Source organism: Pipistrellus kuhlii, unplaced genomic scaffold, assembly GCF_014108245.1.
Source record: "Pipistrellus kuhlii isolate mPipKuh1 unplaced genomic scaffold, mPipKuh1.p scaffold_m20_p_15, whole genome shotgun sequence".
NCBI classification, from domain to species: Eukaryota; Metazoa; Chordata; class Mammalia; order Chiroptera; family Vespertilionidae; genus Pipistrellus; species Pipistrellus kuhlii.
Genome location: NW_023425460.1, coordinates 40,537,178 through 40,559,196, shown reverse-complemented (window position 1 = coordinate 40,559,196; position 22,019 = coordinate 40,537,178). Strand labels below are relative to the sequence as shown.

The window sequence follows — 22,019 nt, the reverse complement described above, 5'->3', positions numbered from 1 at the left end:
ACCTGGTCACCTGCATCTCTCCCCCTCATTTGCTCCTGTCCCACTGGCCTTCCTTCTGGCCCTTTCCATCGTAGTGTCTTTGCACTCGCTGTTCCTCTGTCTGGGGCAGTCTTCCCCTGGGTCTCGATGGCGCATTGTCAACCTGCCTGTTATTCCTCCTGATCACCTTCCCTGAAGCTGCCTCCACCTATCCAGCCACTGGGTCATCTTCTGTATTGTGGCCCATGCTTTATCTTCTTCACAGCACCTGCCCCCACCCCCAGCCCCAAAAGTCACATATGTTTGTATACATGCATATTGTCTGTCACTCGTTGCTAGGATGTGAACTTCATGACAGGTGCTGCCATATCCCCAGCACCTAAAACATTATCTCAGTAAACAGACTAGTGGATGGATGAGTGGATTATAGATGGATGGGTGGATTATAGGTGGGTGGATGGATGGATGGATGGATGGGAAAGTCTTTCAGCTTCTCTGTCCATCATAGAGAACACACCACTTACTGGCCCTTGAACCATCCTGAGCAAGGTGGAAGGGACTTTTTTTTTTTTTTTTTTTTTTTAATCCTCACCCATTGACATGCTTAGAGAGAGGAAGTGCTGGGGAAACTTTGATCGGTTGGGCATCATACATGCCCCAACTGGGGATTGAACCCACAGCCTGGGTATGTGCCCTGACCAGGAATCGAACTGGCAACCCTTCTTCCGCTCACAGGACAACACTCAACCGACTGAGCCACTCTTTTACCTGGGACTTTGACTTCCTAACACAGCTTCTCAAATGGCATAATGGCCTTGGATGGATTGCTAACAAATATGTGTTGTGATTAGCAGTTTAACTTACCGTGTGATGAGAGCATTGGCAAAGAGTCTGGTTGATTCATTGCTCACTCTTGCCACTCCCAGCCTGGAGCCATTGGGTAACTGGGATGTTGCCTAACGTGAATCACACCGAGCAGAGGCTGATTCCCACACCCGGCCTTGCCCCTACCAGAAAGATCTCTTCTCTGGTTTTCCATCTTAAAGTTCACGCCCGCTCCAGGCTCCTGGACTCTCATGGCAGAAACGTCCCATGGATTTAATTTCCTCTGACTTTCTCACAGTGGAGGCAGAACGCACATGGGAACCAGTGATTTGGCCTTTCCTCCCAGGATGCAATGGGGGTCGATAGCAAGGACAGGGGCCTTTTTTGCCTCTTACTCTGGTTTTCCAACCAAAGCTTTCAAACCTCTGAACAGGATCACACTCCTAGACAAACAGTTTAGCCTCTGCTAAGAGGCCTGTGGGGAGCGTTTCCTGCACTTTGAATGCCTTTTTTGACGTGTTCTCGTCACTCACTGCTAGGAAAGGCACTGCTCCGTTTCAGTGGTACAGATTCATTCAGGGGGAATGACGGCATAAATGATCCAAACAGCTCATAATTCAACATGCTCGTTCCACTTCTTAATTCCGTCGGCCTCCGGCTCATACAGAAAAATAACTTTGTATTCTCTGGGTCTTTTGTAAGCAGCCTAGAAACAGCCACCTGAGAAAATGAATCTGCAGATAATCCGGGAAGGGATACGGAGACAGCCCAAAGGCCGGGCATGCTGGAGCCCTGGGCACAGGCATTCGGGGGATGGCACCGGTTGGAAACTTTTAAAGGCTTGTGATGTTTTCAAGGGTCTCTGTCTTGGCTATTTGAAATGTGGCCTGAACTTGTAGCTAACCTGATTCTGCCAGGACACTAGCCCTGGCTGTCTCTTTGATAACAAATACAGTCCTTGGTAGCATTGAGATCATCCCCTTTCATGAAAAAACAAATAAACCATTGCTTCTACCCACGAGTTCTGGGCTGGACAGGAAGTGCGAAGAACCCATTTGGGGGTGCTTCCGTTCCTGGCTAATCAGCACGCCCTTTGCTCTCACCGGCCACCAGAATTAGTGAGGGGCTTTCCGTTCACGGGGACCCTGAGCCCACTAATGCCGCGGGCCGATGGGACTTTTGCTGTGGGTGAGGAGGGGGTGACCCGGAGCGTGTCCATCTGGGGAAATCGCTGTGATGTGGTACAAAGCCAGCTCAGGATGAATTACGTGTGAAATTATGACTATGAGACATGGCCTGTCAGTGGGTTTTTGTGTGTCTGATCATTATATTTGCTTGATTTAAGAGGTGGTGGGATACCGGCTGTTGCTGAAATAAAGCTCATTTCTTCCCGGTCTGAGCCATTCTGTTGTACCGTAGGGGCCTTGGAAACGCATTTTTCTCCTGAGAATGCTGCTTTCCTGCTGGGAAGAACCAACATTCTTCCCTCTCCTCTTTGTAGCCCCTCTTTCAACTTTGTTCTCTAAGTACTTCCTATCACTTAGCTGTACCCTGGGTAAGAAATGAACTGTCAGTGGTTCATTATCCATGGAAATTATATGGAAAAGTAACGGAAGGTAAATAAATGTCTGGTTTTCTGGGTTTGCTCTCATTTGTTGGGGAAAGGGAGGGTAGATGGAATAGTACAGAGGGCATCGTTGAAACTATAATGTGAGTGGCAGGCGGGAGAAATATTCTTGAGTTTCTATGCATCCAGTAATGAAGGGAAGAGCCTGCTTATCGTTCTAATCCCAATTTACAGGTGCGTTTCCATGAAGTCTTTTTGACCCACTGACCCATAATTAGCCCTGTTCCCTCCTCTTGGTCCAGGGGCAAATCCCAGTCAGTGATGCATCCTAAGTGCATGCTGTTAGCTAAGTGACCAGACATCCCGCTTTTGGCGGGACAGTCCCGATTTTTAACAATTTGCCCCGCGTCCCTCGGCGTTTTAAAAAAGTCCCAATTTTTGGAAAGATTCTTTTTAAAAATGTCGCAGGACGCGGGACAAATTATTAAAAACCGAGACTGTCCCGCCAAAAGCGGGACATCTGGTCACCTTAGCTGTTTGCACAGCTTGGTGATGCAAAGGTGCTCCTGGCTCAAGGCTCTCAGCCTCACGCAGACAGACCTCCGGCCCCCGGAGGACAGCAGGACATCAGTCCATGCTAGGTGCTCAGCAGGTGTGCACTGTGTGGAGTTGAAAGCTTTTTCTCCCTCCAGATTGCTCATTCTAGCCCTCTTCATACACAGGAGAAAACAGCCTTTTGTTCAGGCTCCTGCCTTTACTGGACTCATCGCTTTTGAGATAAGACTCATTATTTTGATCCACGTCATCTGGGTCATCTCTTTTGCTTTTTACTCTTTATTTATTGAAACATTGATTTGTTGTTCCAGCCGTCTGTGCACTTAGTGGTTGACCTTTGCATTCACCCTCACCGGGGATCGAACCCAAAATCCTGGCAAATCATCACGGTGCTCCAACCCACTGGGCCACCCAGCCAGGGCCACCTGGGTCATTTTGTGCTTGTCACACTGGCCTGCAGCAAGGAAGTGGGAGCAGCTTTCCTGTCCTAATTGGGCAGAAGGCACTTGACTTGTCTTGGATGGGAGTTGCCTGGACCAGCCTTTCTGTTCCAGGGAGATGCTGAGAGAGCATCTGTCCTCCTGCGACAGAGTGCTAGTAAGAAAGTGATACCACTGGGTTCAAGTTCGAGAGAGCCACGGGGGAGACCTGCTTGGTCCCACAGAAAAGGGAAGCATTTAAACCTTACGATGCTCCGAGCCCCTGCAAGGGAATGTTGGGAGAATATCGGCAGTTGGTGTTTCTGCTGAGGGTCCGGGGTATTTTCGCAGGTGACTTGTTTGTTGCATACTGAAAGGATTAGAATTATTCTTTGCCAGGAAATGCACTGGGAGCAAAATGACAGGAAGTAGAACTGTTCTAGAAAAGAACAGAAAAAGATGTTCGAAAGGAAGACATAGCTTAGAGTGCCTTAAAATCCAAATGTGGATTCACCGATCATGCTTGCTCTCAAAAATGTATTCTGCCACTTGTCTGTCGCATTCCAGTTTTTCTCAGCACCATACTTACATATCTTGGGGGATTCTAGTCTGCTGTATCATTCATTCTTTAAACAAGAATTTAACATGCTATACAATTATAAAAAGACAGCCCCTGCCTTCATGGGACTTAATCGTGGAAGTCATGCCACACTTAGCTGTCTCCTGGCTCAAGGTGCTACATCACTGGGGTAAATAGATGTCATGGGGATACAGGGAAGGGTGGGGTCATGTGCAGGTGAGACTAAACCAACCTCAGAGCATTTGTATTTTCTTATATAAAATAGACTTTAAAAAAAAAAACTTAATCTGTGCTCAACACCTGTTGGACTCCAGAAAAAAAGCATGAAGAAGAGGCAGTGTCCTGGCTTCCAAGAAGTTCAAGTCTAGTGAGACAATCAGTTTAGTAGCCAGCAGTAATAATGTAATTTATTGCATTAGATCACAGTTACCTACTTTATATAAAACGTGTGTACTCGGGACAAGAAAAAATGCACATGGGAGGGGATGCCTAAGTCGGAGAGCTGGAGGAGTCCTCGCCCTGGGCCATACCCAGGAGCCACTTAAGGAGTTTTTAAAGGCACGGACCCCCACGCCCTTGCCCAGACCTCATCCACCTTCTCTAGGGCCCCCTAGAAGGTGTGAAAGCTCGACAGGCAGGTTGAGCCCAGTGTGTGCAGGTGGCTGAATACCAGGTTAGGAAATTCACCTTGTGTCAGGCGCAGTGGGATGACATTCAAAAGATTTCTTATCCAGCGAGTACCGGGATACACATGGTGTATCAATGACAATTCCTCTGATGTTTAAATGCCCTGAGCTCACCCGGGCAGTGTTGCTCAATGGTTAAGTGCCAACCTATAAACTGGGAGGTCATGGTTCAGTTCCCGGTCAGTGCTTATGCCCTGTGTGAGGTGTGCAGGTGGCAGCCAGTCAGTGATTCTCTCTCATCATTGATGTTTCTATCTCTCCCTTTCCTTTTCTCTCTGAAATCAATAATAAATAAATAAATAAATAAATAAATAAATAATAAATAAATAAATAAATAAATGCCCTGTGAGTCCAGGGCGCTGAGCAGTGGGAATCGAGGACCGACTCAAGAGACACCACCACCAGCATGCTGCTCAGACTGGCCGCTCTGCCTGGGCAGAGGGCTTTTCCCATCAGTCTGGCGTCAGAGACGCTGGCTGGTCTGACTGAGCTCAGTGGACTTGGCCAAGGAGAACTCGGACACTTGACCTCAGAACCCAGGCCGTTCTGCTGTCCTGAGGCAAGAAGCAGGCTTGGCATCAGCTCTGGTTGCCCAGTCTACCCCCTGGACGGCCACAGAGCCGTAGGTCTGCACCAGGGAGCCCGGATTCCACACTCTCACTCCGTGCATGTGGCTTAGGCTGTCCTGTGGGTCTCGGGGTCCAGCCATGGCAGGGCCCCTGGTTCTCTTCTGACAGGTGCCCCTGTCGCCTGTGAGCAGTGGGAGGTGCAGCAGATGCAGCTGGCAGGGTGCCTGCTGGCCGGGCACTCCCTACTTATCCTGGCCACAGTCCCCAGGCCTGGCCTTCCAGAGGAATCCAGAGGATGAGGGCCAGGCAGGCACCCACCCAGCAAGTGGAGTCTGGAATGTGCCTCGGGGTGTCTCTCTTTGCAGGTCACAGAAATGCTTTGGTTGGCATCCAAAGGCACATGCCTTGCCTTCAGTGCACTCTGATTCAGGGTACCACCAACCCCGGGGGTCCTGAATCCTTCACCCACCTCCCCTTGTCTTAGGGTGTACTCTCCGCTCTGCTTTTGTTCCTCCTGACCATGAGAGCTGAAATGATGGCTGGAAGCATCCCTCCCCTGCTGTTCCCAGTGGAACCAGGGAGTCTGGGCATCGGAGACTATGGGCGGAGTTGTGAAAGGGGCCGAAGTCCACCCACAGCGGGAAAGGAAATCAGACAAGGATGTTTTTAAAAGCAAGCTGTGTTTTTCTGACCGCTCTGGTATTGGCTCCCGCCCGGAAGGCTCCTCTGACTCCGGGGAAGAAACAATATTTTTAGTCTGATAGTGTGCAGGACAGGCCGCCCAGGGTCCAGCCATCTGTAAGGGAGCTGATAACTCAGAGCCATGATCCTAGTGGAAGTAACGTGCGTGAGACTGTCCAAGATGACAGAGTGAGGCACGGACTTGGCACAAGGCTCCTGTCTTGAAATCCTTTAAAAAATCATTTTAATGTTGTTTTTTCTTACTGATTGTGGAGAGGGACAGAGATAGAAACATCAATAAAAGAGAGACATTGATTGTCTTCCTCTCTTCCCCGCACCCCCCCCCCCCATGGGGATCAGATCCAAAACCTGGGCATGTGCCCTGACTGGGGATCGAACTGGGGACCTCTTGGTTCCTGGGCCAGTGCCCAACCACCAAACCATACTGGCTGGGCTAAGAGTCTTTTTAGAATAGAAGGGAAAAGAGTGCGGTGGGACGGGGGAATGTTTACAGTTTCTGGAGAAGGGTAGCAGTCACAGAACCAGACTGTCATTTGGAGACACAACTTGGGGAAGAAAAGCAGTTGCCATCCCCGAATTGGGGTGGCGTATTTGCTGTGCACTGTATAACAAATTTATATTTTCTAATTTAAAAAAAAAATCACTCTGCCTTCTGCATGTCTCCTACAAGCTACAAAGTCATCCGTAAGATACTAACTTAAGGGGACCTGTCCCACAATCTGATCCTGCCGCCTTCCTCCCCAGCCCCTCACCCATGCGGTTTGATGGTGCTGCTTGGCCATGGGGACCTTGGCGTTGACCACCGGTACCCTTAAAGCGGCAGGCGGGGAAGCGACCCGCTGGGGTGCTGTCCGTTGTACATCCTGCCTCCAGCAGGCTCTGGTGCGGGAAAGGAAACCGGGAATGAGATCATGAGTAATAAGAAACCTTAAGTGTTTGCTCTTCCACCAGAGACAGAAATTATCCAATTGGGATTAGGTTTCAAGAGTGCTGAACTCGAAGGCAAATATTTAGCTTCTGGTGTCAAGAAATGAAAGGATACAAGACCTCTGACCTTGGCTGCTGCAGGGTGGCGTCTGCATTTGGAAAGTGGGTCCCGTGGAGCCAGGGGCGGGATGAGCCTCCCATTGTTCCTCCCCTGGAACTCCGCTGCTGGTCCTGACCACATGCAGCGTGGCCGCTGACCTGGCGGCCTCCGCGTTCACCAGAACATTCCTTTGGATTCCAGGGTCGCTCCCTCTCACGTCCAGCTTCAAAAAAGGCCCCTTTAAAATTCCTTTCAGAGCCTAAGCATTTGGAAAGGAAACGCCTTAGAGTCATCGTTTGCAACCTGGTTCGTCCTCTCCCCATGTCATGCTACTCATAGTGAATTTTTGTAGAATTAGCATTTCTTTCACCTACATAGCAAGCTCGCAAGCTTGGCAGAACCAATACTTTTATACCCTTTTAATATGGTAGAGCATACCGGTGTTTTTGGAAAATCACAGGATCGGAGGAAATAAACAGTACAGCCCATCGTTCTGGGCATTTCGGTACAAGGTTCAACCTACCAGATTCCTCAAACCCTCCCTTTTTTTTTGTCATTCCTGACATCACACATAGAGAAACTGGGGCAACCTAATAACATGTCTGAAATGGGCCAATTGACCCTCATAAAGAGGCCCCAGGATCTGGGCCTTTTCTTATCAACGACTTCACACTATTGTCAATGCAATGAATTGTGCAAGGGATGAGCTTTGAATCTTACCTCAGTCGTTAGCTTCTGCAGTCTTTCACGATAATTGATGGAAGAAGAAGGATGGAGGGAAAACATTTTTTTAAGCTCTCCAAACTACCAAAGTAATTTCCAATCCTTCTGACCCTTGACTTGTAGCAGGATGTGGGGGGAGGGGAGAATGGGCTTAATAGCAAACCCTAGATTTGAACACTCGCTCTGTAACTTTGAAGATTTTCCTTAGCCCATAATTGGGCATAAGAATAAGAGGGTACCTCACAAAGCATTGGGCAGGTTACATGTTCACGTGCTTTCTAAACATTCCACTACAGGACAAATGCGAAGGGTGTTATTAACAATGGAGCCTGGTGTGGCTCAGTGGTTGAGCATTGGCCCATGAATCAGAAGGTCACGGTTGGATTCCTAGTCAGGGCACATGCCCAGGTTACAGGCTTAAGTTCCCAGTAGGAGTGCAGGAGGCAGCCCTTTGATGTTTCTCATCAATGTTTCTATCTCTAGCCCTCTCCCTTCCTCCCTCTAAAATCAATGAAAATATATTTGAAATAAATGATAATGAATAAGAAATGCTTAAGCTCCATCGCAAGGGGGAAATTAGATCTTTCAATGCATCTTCCAAACCCAATTCTGTTGCACTGTTTCCGGTGGGCCTTGGACCAAACCAGAGCCACTTTTGAGGCTTCCAGGCAAAGAATTCTGCAAAGTGACCCAGGCGATGCCAGCCACTGCCTGCAGGTTTTGAGTCCATTTAGGAATTAAATATGATCCTTATTTGCATTCCGGCCACGTCTGTCCATCAGTTCAAAGGATACTGCTACCAGCAGAAGGAGGAGGATGAAAGGGGGATTGGAAATTGCTCAGTGGCCCCCTGGAGGTCCCGGAATAATGGATACCTGATGGGATTAAGCGGCAGAGCTTTTACTTAGAGTCCATTTTATTAAAAAGAACGTTCGTAGAGGTTAGAAAAACACTTTGGGAATCCATTTGGCAACGCGCTCTTAGTTTGATTCTTCTTATTTAATTCCCTCAAATCCCTCTCAGATTAAAACCATAATAAAAGGCAAAAACCACTTTGGACAACCGTTTGGCAGTAGCTGCTGAAGCGCAGTACCTGATGAGCTTGCCGTATCCTGTCTACTCCAGTGTATAACTGCAACCGAAACGTGTGTGATTCACCAAGAGCCTCGGCAGGAATTCCCACAGCAGTCCTGTGCAAACAGACAGCCTTTTAGAGAAACCGAGATGCTTGAGGGTAGAATAGATACATAAACCATAGCACCTGTACACAAAGGATTGCTATGAATTCAGGATATCATAAAGAACAACTACTCACAGCATCATGGGTAATTAATTCTGTGGTGAGTAATAGAAGCCAGACATATTTGCTTCTATTTAAGTAAACTTCAAAAACAGGTAAAACAGGCATGGAGTTAGACGTCAGCACAGTGACTCTGAAGGAGTGAGAAGTACAGATAATATTCTATTTCTTTATTTTAAAATACATTTTAATTGATTTCAGAGAGCAAGGAAGAGGAAGAGAGAGAGGGAGAAACATGATGAGAGAGAATCATTGATTGGCTGCCTCCTGCACGCTCTCCCATTGGGGATCGAGCCCACAACCTGGGCATGTGCCCTGACCTGGAGCTGAACCGTGACCTCCTGGTTCGTAGGTTGACACTCAGCTGCTGAGCCACGCTGGCCTTCCTTTTCATTGCTACGCCTCTCTATTGAGGATTATTTTACCTGTGCCATGAAATTCACTGGTTCAAAGCCTACAGTTCAATTGTTTTTATTACATGCACACAATTGTGCAGCCATCACCACGGCACAGTTTTAGAACTTTCAGTCACCCCAGTTGACTGCCCATTCACTCCTACTCCAAGTCTTATCCCAGCCCCATTCCCAGCAATCATCTCTCTAGTTTTGCCTTCCCTAGAAATTTCATATACATGGAATACAAATATGCAGTCTTTTGTGTCTACCTTCCTTTTCCTTAATATGATGTTGCTGAGGTTCTTCTGTGTTGTTGCATGTAGCAGTGGTTTGCTCTTTTCACTGCTTGGCGGGATTCATTATTTGAGTGTTCCATGTTTTATCTGTTCACTCAGCTGAGAGTTGTTGGGTGTTTCCAGCTTGGGGCTCTGAGGAGGAACACCGCTATGAGCTTTTCACACACGTCTTTGTGTGGGTGTATGTTCCTTCATGAGTTTGATACCTAGGCGAGGAAGTGTGGGGTCCCACGGTAAATTTATGTGTAGCTTTCTGAGACACTGCCAAAGAGGTTACCTAAGTAGCCACGTGACTTACTTTCTCACCAGCGGCGGTTTAGTTGCTTTCTCCACATCCTTTCAACACCCAGAATGGTCGGTCTTTTTAATGAATGCCACTGTAGTAAGGGTACAGTAGTGTGTCACTGTGGTTTTAACTTTATTTCCCTAGTAACCAACGATGTTTGAAATAATTTTATTTGCTTATTCGGCATTCGTATGTCTTCTTTGGCAAAGTGTTATTTAAATCTTTTGCCCTTTTTTGAGTTGCTTGGTCTCCTATTGTTGAGTTGTAATAGTTCTTGATATATTCTGGATATGTACTAGTCCTTTTTAGAAATATGATTTGTAGAAATTTCCTTCAGTCTGTGGCAGGTCTTTCTCTTAATGAAGAGAATAAGGTTTTTATCTGGATGATATTGAATTTACCCATTTTTTTTCTTGTATGGATTGTGCTTTTGTATAATATCTAAGAAATCTTTGCCTAAACCAAGGTCACAAAGATTTTATATTGTTTTTGTTTAGAAGTTCTAGCTTTTATAGTTAGATCTGTAATATATTTTTATTATATTTAAATAAAATTAATATTTGTCTATGGTGTGAGGTAGAGTTTCATTGCATTTGTATAGTCAATTGTCCCATCACCAGTTGTTAGAAAGACTATCTCTTCATCAGATTGCCTGAGCACTTTATTGAAAATTGATGGGACATAAGTGTATGGGTTTATTTTGGACTCTCTTCTGTTCTATTAACCTATAGGTCTATCCCAGTGCCAATTCCATGCTGTCTTAATTACTTGTTCCTTTATAGATAGTAGTAAGTGTTGTTTTTTTTTAAATCAGGTGGTTTAAGTCCATTCACCTAATCCTGTTCATTTTTAAATGTTTTTACTCTCCTTGTTCCTTTGCATTTGCCATGTACATTTTAGGATCAGCTGACCAATGCCTACAGCAGCCTGGCTGGGATTTTGATTGCATTGAGCTATAGGTCATTGTAAAGAGACTGGCTTGGTCCTTTAAAAATGCACAGGCTCACAGATAATGTTTGTATTGCACTGTGAAATGGCAAAGACTGCTTTAACATTTAAAAAAATATATATTTTATTTATTTTTTACAGAGAGGAAGGGAGAGGGATAGAGAGTCAGAAACATTGATGAGAGAGAAACATCAATCAGCTGCCTCCTGCACACCCCTCACTGGGGATGTGCCCGCAACCAATGTACATGCCCTTGTCCAGAATCGAACCTGGGACCCTTAAGTCCACAGACCGACGTTCTATCCACCGAGCCAAACCCATTAGGGCTGCTTTACCATTTTTTGCACTTAATTCCTTGGAAGGAGATGAGAAAGCAGTAGCCGTCTGCAAGAAATCATTACGCATTAATGTTTCATTCCCACCCCCCATTAAAAGAAGGAGTTGTGGCCCTACCTTCTATATTTCGAGCATCTGGTTAAAAGGACCAGGGCCATGAAGGCAGTGACGTATTTCTCTGGGCCCTATTTTGTGCACCTTCCCTGGGTAAGACGATCTGCTGGTCCCTGCTCTGACACGCACCCGTGTTTGGAGCAGGGGGTGCAGTGGGTGAGGCGAGGGGGCCTGCGGGGTGCTCTCACGGTGCAGGCTGGCTCTGCCCGGACTTGGGCGGAGCCCTCCGGACTCTGTGAGAGCCACCTGAGCAGACTGCTTGACGCTCCTTTGTCCGGGACACCAGCTCTGGGCCAAGGCACACCCTCCTCACCCTGCTGCTCAGGATGCTGCGTCAGGGAAAAAGCCGGGCGTTCAGCTTGGAGATCAAGCCCTTCCAGGCGCCCTGGAAGCCTCTCCCACTCGGAGGGGAAGAGGGTGAATGCAAAGTAGGCTGAGTCAGCCCCCCACTGCCTTCTCGCAGGAATGAGCGGGGGACTTATGTGATTCTGCCTCTTCCTTCCCACCCATGCACCTGCCTGGCAAGCAGCACGCCCCTGTCCCTCCCTTGGGTTTCCTCATCCGCAGTCAGGTTCGGGCGGTGGGTGCCACCCAGACGGGTGCCTTCCCGGCCTGTGATGATGTGCAGACTCAGTCAAGTGCTTGTGAAATAAAAAAGCTCACTTCTCGGCCCCACCTCAGGGTCATAGAACCCATTTTTAAAAGGCTCTGGGGTGTCACTGATGCACAGCCAAGCTCCAACGTTCCTGATCTAGGCCAACACACTGAGCTTCAATACTTGTATATCCTTTGTCTGATAGCACCATCCACTAGAGCCGTGTTTTGTGAGTCTCAGGGGACAAGAAAGAATTTATTTATTCTTTTTAGATATTCTAAGCATCATCTCTGTGTCAAATTAGATCTTTAAAAAACCAAACTAAACAAAACAAAAAAAAAACCTACAAACCTAGGCCTTCGTCGTGTGACTTCCCCTGTGGAAATGACTTCATTCTGTTATCTTAAAGTGCTACACCGTTGGTTTTTCTCGCGTAAGAAACCAGTGTTTGGACATGTCCAGCCATCAGCCCAGTTAGTGTGGAAGACGTTCTGTTCGGAGCTGAGGTCCCTCTGGGTCAGTGGTCTGCAAACTCACTAGTCAACAGAGCCAAATATCAACAGGACGATTGAAATTTCTTTTGAGAGCCAAATTTTTTAAACTTAAACTCCTTCTAACGCCACTTCTTCAAAATAGACTCGCCCAGGCCGTAGTATTTTGTGGAAGAGCTGCACTCAAGGGGCCAAAAAGCCATATGTGGCTCTCGAGCCGCAATTTGCCGACCCCGGCTCTATGGGAATCTGTTTGGTGCTTTTCGGAGGCACTTCAGCCAGAGTGGGTGTGGAGTCAGGTGACCTGGACCCAAAGCCCAGCTCTGGATTTTTGGAAGCACTGCGGGGTTTGAGGTAAATAACTGAGTTTCCTCTTTTTTATTATTATTATTATTTTTTTTTTGACCTCGGGGAACGAGGCTGTGGAATAGCATCCACTTCCCCAGCCTGTTTCAGAGCCAGTCACTTAAAGGCCGAGGTACAATGCCTGGCCCAGCCAGACTTTGTGGAGCGTCAGCCTTCAATGACTGTCATTGTAATTTAGAATCAGGACACCTCGCCCCTCTCGTGGCAATTGCGTGTGGCCATTTTCTAACACAGTGAGACGCCTGTGGCCCATTTTCCCATTTGTTCTCATCTACAAAGAAGCTCACATCACCACAAACATGTTTATCTGCGTTTGGGGGTCTTTGGATTTTCTCTCTCCTCTGAAGTTTTTGTTCAGGGCTTTTTGGATGGCGGCCTTCTGGGATAAGCACCCGTGGGTGCTCTGTGGAGGAGGCAGGGCATATGTTATGCATGGCTGCAGGCTGACCTCAAAAGCCACCTGCCACATCTCCTCGGTTCATGTCGGGTGTAGGTCACTCCAGGAGGAAGGTGGGAAGAGAAACAGAGAAGGACAGTCACTATCCAGTGGCTCAGCAGATTACCAGACAAGCAGACTAACTGTCCAATTACAGCTCCCTTTCCCCTCCCCAGGGCCTATCACAGCAGGCACAGGGCTTAGTCCCACCCCTCATTCCTCCTGGGTGTCAGGCAACATGGAGTCACTGACTGAATGCCATTTCCCTCCACCAAAAATGTCCTTTCTCTGCCCCAGTTGCTTTTCTGCTGAGGGATGGGATTTGACACAGAATCGTAGAATTTTACAGCTACATGGGACTTGAAATTGTCTAGCCCAGCCCTTCCCTCTTTTTCAGATGGAGAGCCTAGGGCTGGAGAGAGTGAATAGTGACATAATTGAGCTCTCTGGACACCAAATGAAGGAATAATACCCAAACCATCTGATTCCAAATATGATAGCCCTCTCCGGTGGCACCCAGAGCCCCCTACCCCCAAATCCACAAGGAGTTTGGGACTCCTTTGTGATCTTCTGGATAACGGGTCTCATAAAAAAAAATGTGGTGCCTTATACCAGATCCTGCCATAGTCGGTGGTATTTACCCAGACGGTCTCCCAGCCTGTGTGCCTGAGTCCGTACTTCCATTTACTGGTGGAGATTAACCAATCAGTAATAACAGCCAAACCAGTCTGACTTAATCAGCATGTGAAAGGCAAGCAGAGTTCAGCCCATTGAATGTGTAGGCAGGTGCCTTACAAAACTCAGCTATATAAACCAGTTGTTTACCGTGGGTAGGATTTCATGCCAGCCTCAATATAGATGTTTAACATGTGCTTTTTGAATATGTGAAGATGAAGAAAACAGAGTTGTCATTTTTTTTCAGGCAGGGCACAGATGGATGGAGGGTGGTGGGGCAGAGCTCAGGGGAGCCGTAGTGGCACATCTGGCCTCTGCAGCTCAAGCACAGCTGGATTGCAACGTGAGCACCTGGGACGATGCACCCCGTAATCACCGCTTATGAGGTCACCTGTCCCAACAAAGCTCACGCTGTGTTTGCAAGTTCGAGACCCACAGCCCTCTCTCCACCATGGGCCGTGAGCTCATCATCTGTTCTTTTATGGGCACCATTTTGCTCATGATCTGAAATGCTTTTCCTTCCTCTAAAAATGATTCCACTTTAGCCTGGCCAGTGTGGCTCAGTGGTTGAGTGTCATCCTATAAACCAAGCAGTCATGGTTGGATTCCTGGTCAGGGCACACTCGATCCTCAGTTGGGGTGCGTGCATGTGTGCAAGAGGCAGCCGATCGTTGATTCTCTCTCATCATTCATGCTTCTATCTCTCTCCCTCTCCCTTCCTCTCTGAAATCAATAAAAATGTTATTTTTTTTAAATGACTCCAATTTAAATAATTTTCTCCAGCTTCATTTATTTTTTGGTTAATGTGCCCGTGCCTGACCAATGTCTGTGTTCAGCTCTGCTGCTCTTCCTGGCCTGTGATAGGGCTTGTGAACCGTCATGGGTGCCTGCCCAAGGAGAAGTGAAACGGGGGGTGGATAGCCTACACATGCAAAGAAGAGGTTCCTTCATTTCTGGTTTTAAGTAACAACCAACCCCCTCCCCGTCTCCTCCCCCTCCCTCCCCCCTTGATTATCTTGAGTAGCTGAGCACCATCTCACACTCTGGGTGCCAAGTGGCTTTTGAAGTTCCTCAGGGAGGGTGTGAGAAAAGAGTCACTCCGGCCTCTTAATTTCCTGGTGAGATTCCAGGCAGGGTACAGGGGGCGGCTGCCTCTAACCCTGGGCTCCCAGCACTGCCTTCCCCATGATTCCCGGAGAAGAAAGGCGTGTATAGGTGGCTGACACTGTGATTTAATGCAGAGAGCACTGGATGGTTTTCAGGTGGTATGGTTTTTGCTAAGCCAGCCACGGAAAGATTTCGTGTCTTCAGGCGTGCATTTGGAGCGGGACAGACTCCAATGTGACTTGGCCCCAGTCTAGGGAGCTGTCGCTGTGTCCAGGGACATTTTGCTCCGGGGAAGTCAGCACCTGCTGTGATGGCATCTGTCACATAGAAGCCGGTGGAATGCCTGTGGGTAATGCAGAGCTACCACAGTAGAGTGCCTTCTTCGGAAAGCAGTATTAGATTTTGGCGAAAGGTTGTAAGCAGCCTAGACGAGAATGTGGGCTCCTTCTGGGCTATAAGTGATGTCTTTTACTGTGGTTGTTCTCATCCAGGTATCAGCTGGGCAGGTTTTAGTACTTCCAGACTGGTTAGCTAAGAAAGCAGGAACCTGCTCGTAGGATCCTTTCTTTTTATTGCTTTAATGTTGTTGAGGTGGGTATTTTGGGGGGAGATTGGGCTGGCTTCAGCTTGGGCACGTGGTGTGTAACTGGCCATCATCCAGAAGAGCCCAAGCCAAAAGGGAACTAACTAGGAGCCAGAAACCCCAAGACGCAAGGCGGCCCCGTCATGACAAGCCCAGGAAGCTGGCCTCTGAGCCGCTCCCAGTTCCAATGGTGTCGGCTTCAGCTTTTAGGGCTGTGGGTGTAGGACAGTGGTCGGCAAACTCATTAGTCAACAGAGCCACACATCAACAGCACAATGATTGAAATTTCTTTTGAGGGCCAAATTTTTTAAACTTAAACTTCTTTGAATGCCACTTCTTCAAAATAGACTTGCTCAGGCCGTGGTATTTTGTGGAAGAGCCGCACTCAAGGGGCCAAAGAGCCGCATGCGGCTCGAGAGCCGCAGTTTGCCGACCACTGGTGTAGGAGGTTTGATTCATTGGGCGGTTATTTTTCCTGCCTCCACATCCTCTCTTTCCCCGCGGACCCCCACGTCCAGAAAAGAGGCTGGGGGGAGGGGAGGCAGTGACCAGTAGACTGAATGTCCTCTCCCTCTTCTCTTACAGGCAGGTGACAAGCATTACCACCCCAGCTGTGCACGATGCAGCAGATGCAACCAGATGTTCACAGAAGGAGAGGAAATGTATCTTCAAGGTGAGGCGGACTCCGGAGCCCTGGAAGTGCTCCCCACCCGGGGAAGGAAAACCGCGCTGTGTGTTGTTTTTTTTTTGTTTTTGTTTTTGTTTTTTAATATATTTTATTGATTTTTTACAGAGAGGAAGGGAGAGAGATAGAGAGCTAGAAATGTCGATGAGAGAGAAACATCGACCAGCTGCTTCCTGCACACCCCCGACCGGGGATGTGCCCGCAACCAATGTACATGCCCTTGATCAGAATCGAACCTGGGACCTTTCAGTCTGCAGACTGATGCTCTACCACTGAGCCAAACGTTGGTTGTTTTCAGAGGAGGAGGCATTTCATTAGCTGCAAGGTTACCCTGATCCAAAAGGAACGTGGCCAGAAGTTACCTCATTGCCTAGCATTCACCAGCTAAGCAGTTGACATGCTGGCAGCCAGCCCCTGGGGCTGTTAGCAAACAAATGTGTTGCTGCCGTAGTGAAGGAGCTGGCCTGGGTGCCATGGATGTTGGGCAAGAGTGGAGATCGCTCCACTCCTCCCAGCCCTCTCCAGGAACATGAAGACCAGAGAGAGTTCTAGAAATGTTGCTCATGGGGTGGCTACCTTGTCCTTCCCCTTCTCACTGCCCTGCCAGAGGATTTTCGCAGCCTCCCAGGCTGCTGTGATCCCAGCTTTCAGGGAGAAGCGAAGCTCATATTTGATGAATTGCATCACAGATACATTTCATCCAATTAAGATGACATAGCTCTTATATTAAAGGAGATCGGAGAGAACACACCCAAAGCCTCTGAGAGAGAAATGGTGGGATTAGCAGGGAGCCATTAGATTTTTTTTTTTTTAATTAAGAATGACTTTGAGAGATGATTCCAGAATATGACTATCTAAAATTTTTATCTAAAATGCTGAAGCCTCGTGGAGGGGCTGCAGGGAAGGTTTTTCTGCCAGGCATACAGTCCCGTCTGTGCGAGCAGTTGACTATTCTTAACTGTAAAAGAGTCATTAGCTAGACAAGGACTTATCGGTAAAATTAGCAAGAACCACTCATTTCGTTCCCTGTTGGTAATTACTGGGTCTCATCTGCTTCCCAGTATCATTTTCCCATGTCTCTTTGCACCAAACTCCACATTTTTTAAGTTTTATTTTTATTGGTGAGGGTGTTATAGATGTTCCCCATTTCCCTCCCTCTCTCCCCCCTCCACGGGCTCCTGCCCGGCCCCAGGCCTTCACTGCACCGTTGCCTGTGTCCACGGGTGATGCATGTAAGTTCTTGGGTTAACCCCTCCCTGCACTGGCTAGTCTGTTCCATGCTTCCATGTCTCCGGACTTATTTGTTCATCAGTTTATTTTGTTCATTAGATTCCACATGTGAGTGAGATCATACTGTGAATTTTAATGAGTAGTTTTCTTTGCTCTCGGTTTTTTTTTTTTAATACCAACCAGAAAAGCCTGCAGAAATTACTCTGAAACATTAAAGCAAAGCTTAGGCTACTCTCTCTTTAAAAATGGGCCTATATGAGATATTAACAACCCAAACATCCTCTTAGCTGTAGGATGATTACTCTGAAAAATTCTGCCTAAAAAAAAATTTTTTTTAATCTCTGAATATTAAAGGGCCCAATAAAGACAAGTGACAAATGGAACTCCCATTTGACCCAGTAATCTGGGGAGGGAGGGCATGTATGGGAAGGGGGGAGGGGGAATTGGTAAGATATGTACACATATAATACCTTAATAAAAAAATGAAAAACAAAACAAAACAAAAAACCCACAAAGGCTCAAGTGAGCGAACCCCCCGTGTCTGCTGGGAACGGAGACTCGAGCTCTGGGCACAGCTGTGGCCTAGAAGCTGCGTAGACGGAGCTGAATAGATGTGCGCAAGTACAGCACACCCACGCCACGGGCGGGCAGCTATCTGCCCCGCTGGGCTGCGCTCAGAATTCCAGGGATTGTTGTCCTCTCTTCGTGAGTGCGGTGCTTTTTGTTTGCCTCTCGGCACATCCTTGAAGAATGGGCGGGTTCATCTTCCCGGGCATCTGATGTTCTCTCTCTATCCCATTCCTGTGTGCCTGGCCTCTGGGGGACAATGGGGCACTGTGCAAGCCCGGGGTTCTGGCCAAGGACTCCTGATCAACAGACCTTCACAGCGAGGGTGCTCCTGGACCCGGCCCTGACCCGTGGCCCTTGGCTCTCCACATTAAGAGCATTTCCTGTGCTTTGTAGGCAGCCTTGGAATAAATGTTGATGCTGAAGGGACTGTGGTTGTTGTTTGTTTGATTTCCTTCTTCTTCCTTCTTCTTCCTCCTCCTCCTCCTCCTCCTCCTCCTCCTCCTTCTTCTTCTTCTTCTTCTTCTTCCCCTCCTCCTCCTCCTCCTTCTCTTCTTCCTCCTCTTTTTCTCTTCCTCTTCTTCCTCCTCCTCTTCTTCATCTCCTCCTCCTCCTTCTTCTCCTTCATTTTTTTTTTCCTGGCCCTGGGTTAAGCAAGATAGAAATGATTGTTAAATATTGATTAAAGTATTATTCTGATGTGCAATACATTTCCCTTATCATTCATTGACCACGATTTTAGCTCAGTGGCATAGAATAATTCAAGAAGTAGGCTAATTTGGTATCTTTTCAAGTACAAACAGATTGCTGTTTAAAGAGATAAAGATGTCCATAACAAAATGTAGATAGCCTCATATTCATAGAGACTCTTATTACATATGGATATGTATCAGTTACTCACTGCCTTCAACTTAGCAACTCTATTTGCTTGAATCTTTTTAAGTGCTCATTCTGGTTCTTCTGCCCATCCCCACATTTAAACATATCCTTATGTGTAGGTATTGGTCATAATTTATAAAGGACATGTATATCTGGGCATACAAAATCATACATGCCGACTTGGATTTTTACAAGATAACAGCTTCCTATGAGATATATATGTTTACTTAGTTCTGGGGCCATCCTTCGCAATATCTGTGCCCCGAGAAAGGGAGACATTGACCCAAAACCAGAAAATGACTCATACGTAAGAGCTTCTCTAGTTTAACAGTCAGTATATTTTTTCAGTTCGTTAAAAGTTTGAAAGATGAAGGAAACCTTTGGATTTGTAACAGAACTGTCCACCTTTCTACTCGTTGGTCCGATACCCCAGTATCTGGGTAGATGACTGCATGGGACTGGATCAACAACAAATTCAGTGGGTTTTGCTAATGAATGTAGGCAACCTGGTTGCACTTCATTCCCCTCGTCTAAACTGCTGATTGTTCTGATGTTATATAAACATGCCGATGGCTTCTATTTCTGAAAATAAATGCAGCCTGTAGTAAGCACACAGACAGTACTTTTAAAGGATAATAATATGTCAGGGGAAAAACACTCTGTCAAGAACTACATATACCTTGCAGGAAAACACTTATACCCAGCTCATCATCTCTGCAGTCAAGAATTATGACCTCGCCAGCCGGTATGGCTCAGTGGTTGAACACTGACCTATGAACCAAGAGCCCACTATTTGTTCAATTCCAGGTCAGGGCACATGCCCAGGCTATGGGCTCGACCCTCCAGTGTGAGGGGTGCAGGAGGCAGCTGATTGGTATTTCTCTCTCATTGATGTTTCTATCTCTCTATCCCTCACCCTGCCTCTCTCTCTAAAATCAATGAAACGTTTTTTAAAGGATGCCAATCTTGACCTTTATCAGGCAAATGCCGACAAGGTGAGGGCAATTAACCGAGTTTGGATTGGTTCTGGTTCCCATGTCATAGGGCTCCAGCTCTCCCCAGTGTGGGGAGAGGAGGGAATGAACCCTTTGTACAAGTTCTAACAGAACCGGGCTCTGTTCTATTTACCCTGCTCTTAGCGGTGCCTTATGTCTTTCCAGGTTCTACCGTTTGGCATCCAGACTGTAAGCAGTCTACCAAGACAGAGGAAAAGCTGCGGGTAAGGAAATCATTCGAGATGGGTGATGGCAGGTGCATTGGCAAGCCATGTGTTCCCTCGTGGCTGATTCTTCGGGCTGGAATGTGGGTGAAGTCACTTGGCCGTGAGTTCTGTTCTCTATAGCAGACCAGGCTGAAAGGCCTTTGGCCAGGGCAGGAGGCCCCCTCCCACCTTAAATTGGTTGCGTGCGTTTTGTTCCAAATGCTTGTGTTGGACCAAGAAGCCTTGCCTCACTAGTCAGATTCTTAGCAAAGCTTCAAGGGAAACATCTAACCAAGCAGATGTGAAGAAAAACGATTCATGATGTCCTAGTACCAACATCTGGCGACCTCTTCGCCTGACATTTTCAGACTTAGTCCATAATGCAGCACTCCCGCCCAGACTCCGCATCCAGTGCTCAGCTCGGGGTACATCTGACTATCCTCTCACATCCAGACTCATCTGGGAGCCTCCATCTCTAAACTCTGATGGTTTGGGGAAGTCATGGCGAGTCCAGGCGTGTTCGTGCAGACACGTGTGCTGGATGGCTTTAGAACTTAACCCTTACATAGCATCAAAGTGTTCTGGTAACTGTCCTAGCCTAGTGGTCGGTAAACTCATTTGTCACCAGAGCCAAATATCAAGAGCACAACGATTGAAATTTATTTTGAGAGCCAAATTTTTTAAACTTAAACTTCTCCTAATGCCACTTCTTCAACATAGACTAGCCCAGGCTGTAATATTTTGTGGAAGAGCCACAATCAAAGAAGCCAAAGAACCGCATGTGGCTCACGAGGTGCGGTTTGCCGACCACTGTCCTAGACCATCCAGCACACGGGCGAAAGGATGGACCCTCTTGATCCCTCTCTTCCAAAGCCCACCGGAGTTAGTCCATCTCAGAGTGCCACCAGGGGACACAATTTTATTTGTTTCGGAAGCAAAGGGTCTACACAGCTGTAAGGTCATTGACGGGATCTGTATCCTGTTCAGGCACCCCCAGTCTTTCACCTGAGGAGTAATCTGATGGGATCCAGACCCCAGTCCCCCCATTTAGCTCACTGAGGGGTGCCCATGGAAAAGCTGGCGTTTGACTGTGATCCACGTGGTGTCTCGGGGAAGAGGATGGACTGGATTTATTCTGAAGGCCGGACTAGAGTGTGGTCTCATTTCTCCAGTCTCCATTAAGGGGCATAAAGAGCTGCGTGTGTAACCCCAGAAGGAGCACACGTTAAGTGGAGGGGGGAAAGCCACTTTTTCTCTGATTGAGTAAAGATAAGACAAACTGAAAAATAATTTGCCCCCGTACCAGGATGTTGTGGGTTTCTGGTTTGACCTCTAGTGTCAACTTGAGCACGTGTACAGCCCTCACTGCTGGGCCTGGGTTTGGCTCCACATCTGGGGATCTTTGAGGAACCACGGTTGCTTTGGCAACAGGGTATCTTTATAAACTACTAGGATGTTAAAGATGCTTATTGTCACTTTTATCATAAAAATGTAAAATTCACAGCATAGCTTGGGGATCCTGCCCAGAAACCACCCAAGTGGCCAGTGGTTAGCACTGTCTTTTGACTAATCTTTTTATTTCACCCCCGTGCCGTCTGTGGGAGACAGACAAGAGTGCTAATGAGGCCAGACTGCATGCAGGGGGGTCTTTTTTCTGGAAGGAAGGAACCCTTGAGTTTGCAGCTGGAGTTACTAAAATGATTTTTTTTTTTTTTTAAATCAGCGCTTTTAATTGCGTCCTGATGGGACGCTCTGGATAAGCTTAGGAAAACAGCTAGTGACTACTTCCACCCATTCTAGCCACGGGGAGAGGGGAGAGACTCTTGTTTTTCCTTCATTTGCTGAAGCTTACCAGAGAGTTCCAAAGCTCCTCCCCTAAAGCCAACATTTACCACTT

At 47.4% G+C, this 22,019-nt stretch overlaps 1 protein-coding gene across 27 annotated transcripts in view; it reads left to right on the top strand.

Moving 5' to 3' along the window:
* ABLIM1 (actin binding LIM protein 1) overlaps positions 1-22,019 on the top strand; it is a 219,402-nt gene that overhangs the window by 156,999 nt on the left and 40,384 nt on the right. For all 27 annotated transcript variants that reach the window (XR_006741726.1, XR_006741724.1, XR_006741725.1 and 24 more), the window contains 2 exons: positions 16,146-16,233; positions 20,082-20,140. Coding sequence is in view for 24 of the 27 variants with exons in the window: in XM_036439148.2 (XP_036295041.1) it covers positions 16,146-16,233; positions 20,082-20,140 (147 nt within the window). In the remaining 3 variants the exon portion in view is untranslated. The remainder of the gene's footprint in view (positions 1-16,145; positions 16,234-20,081; positions 20,141-22,019) is intronic.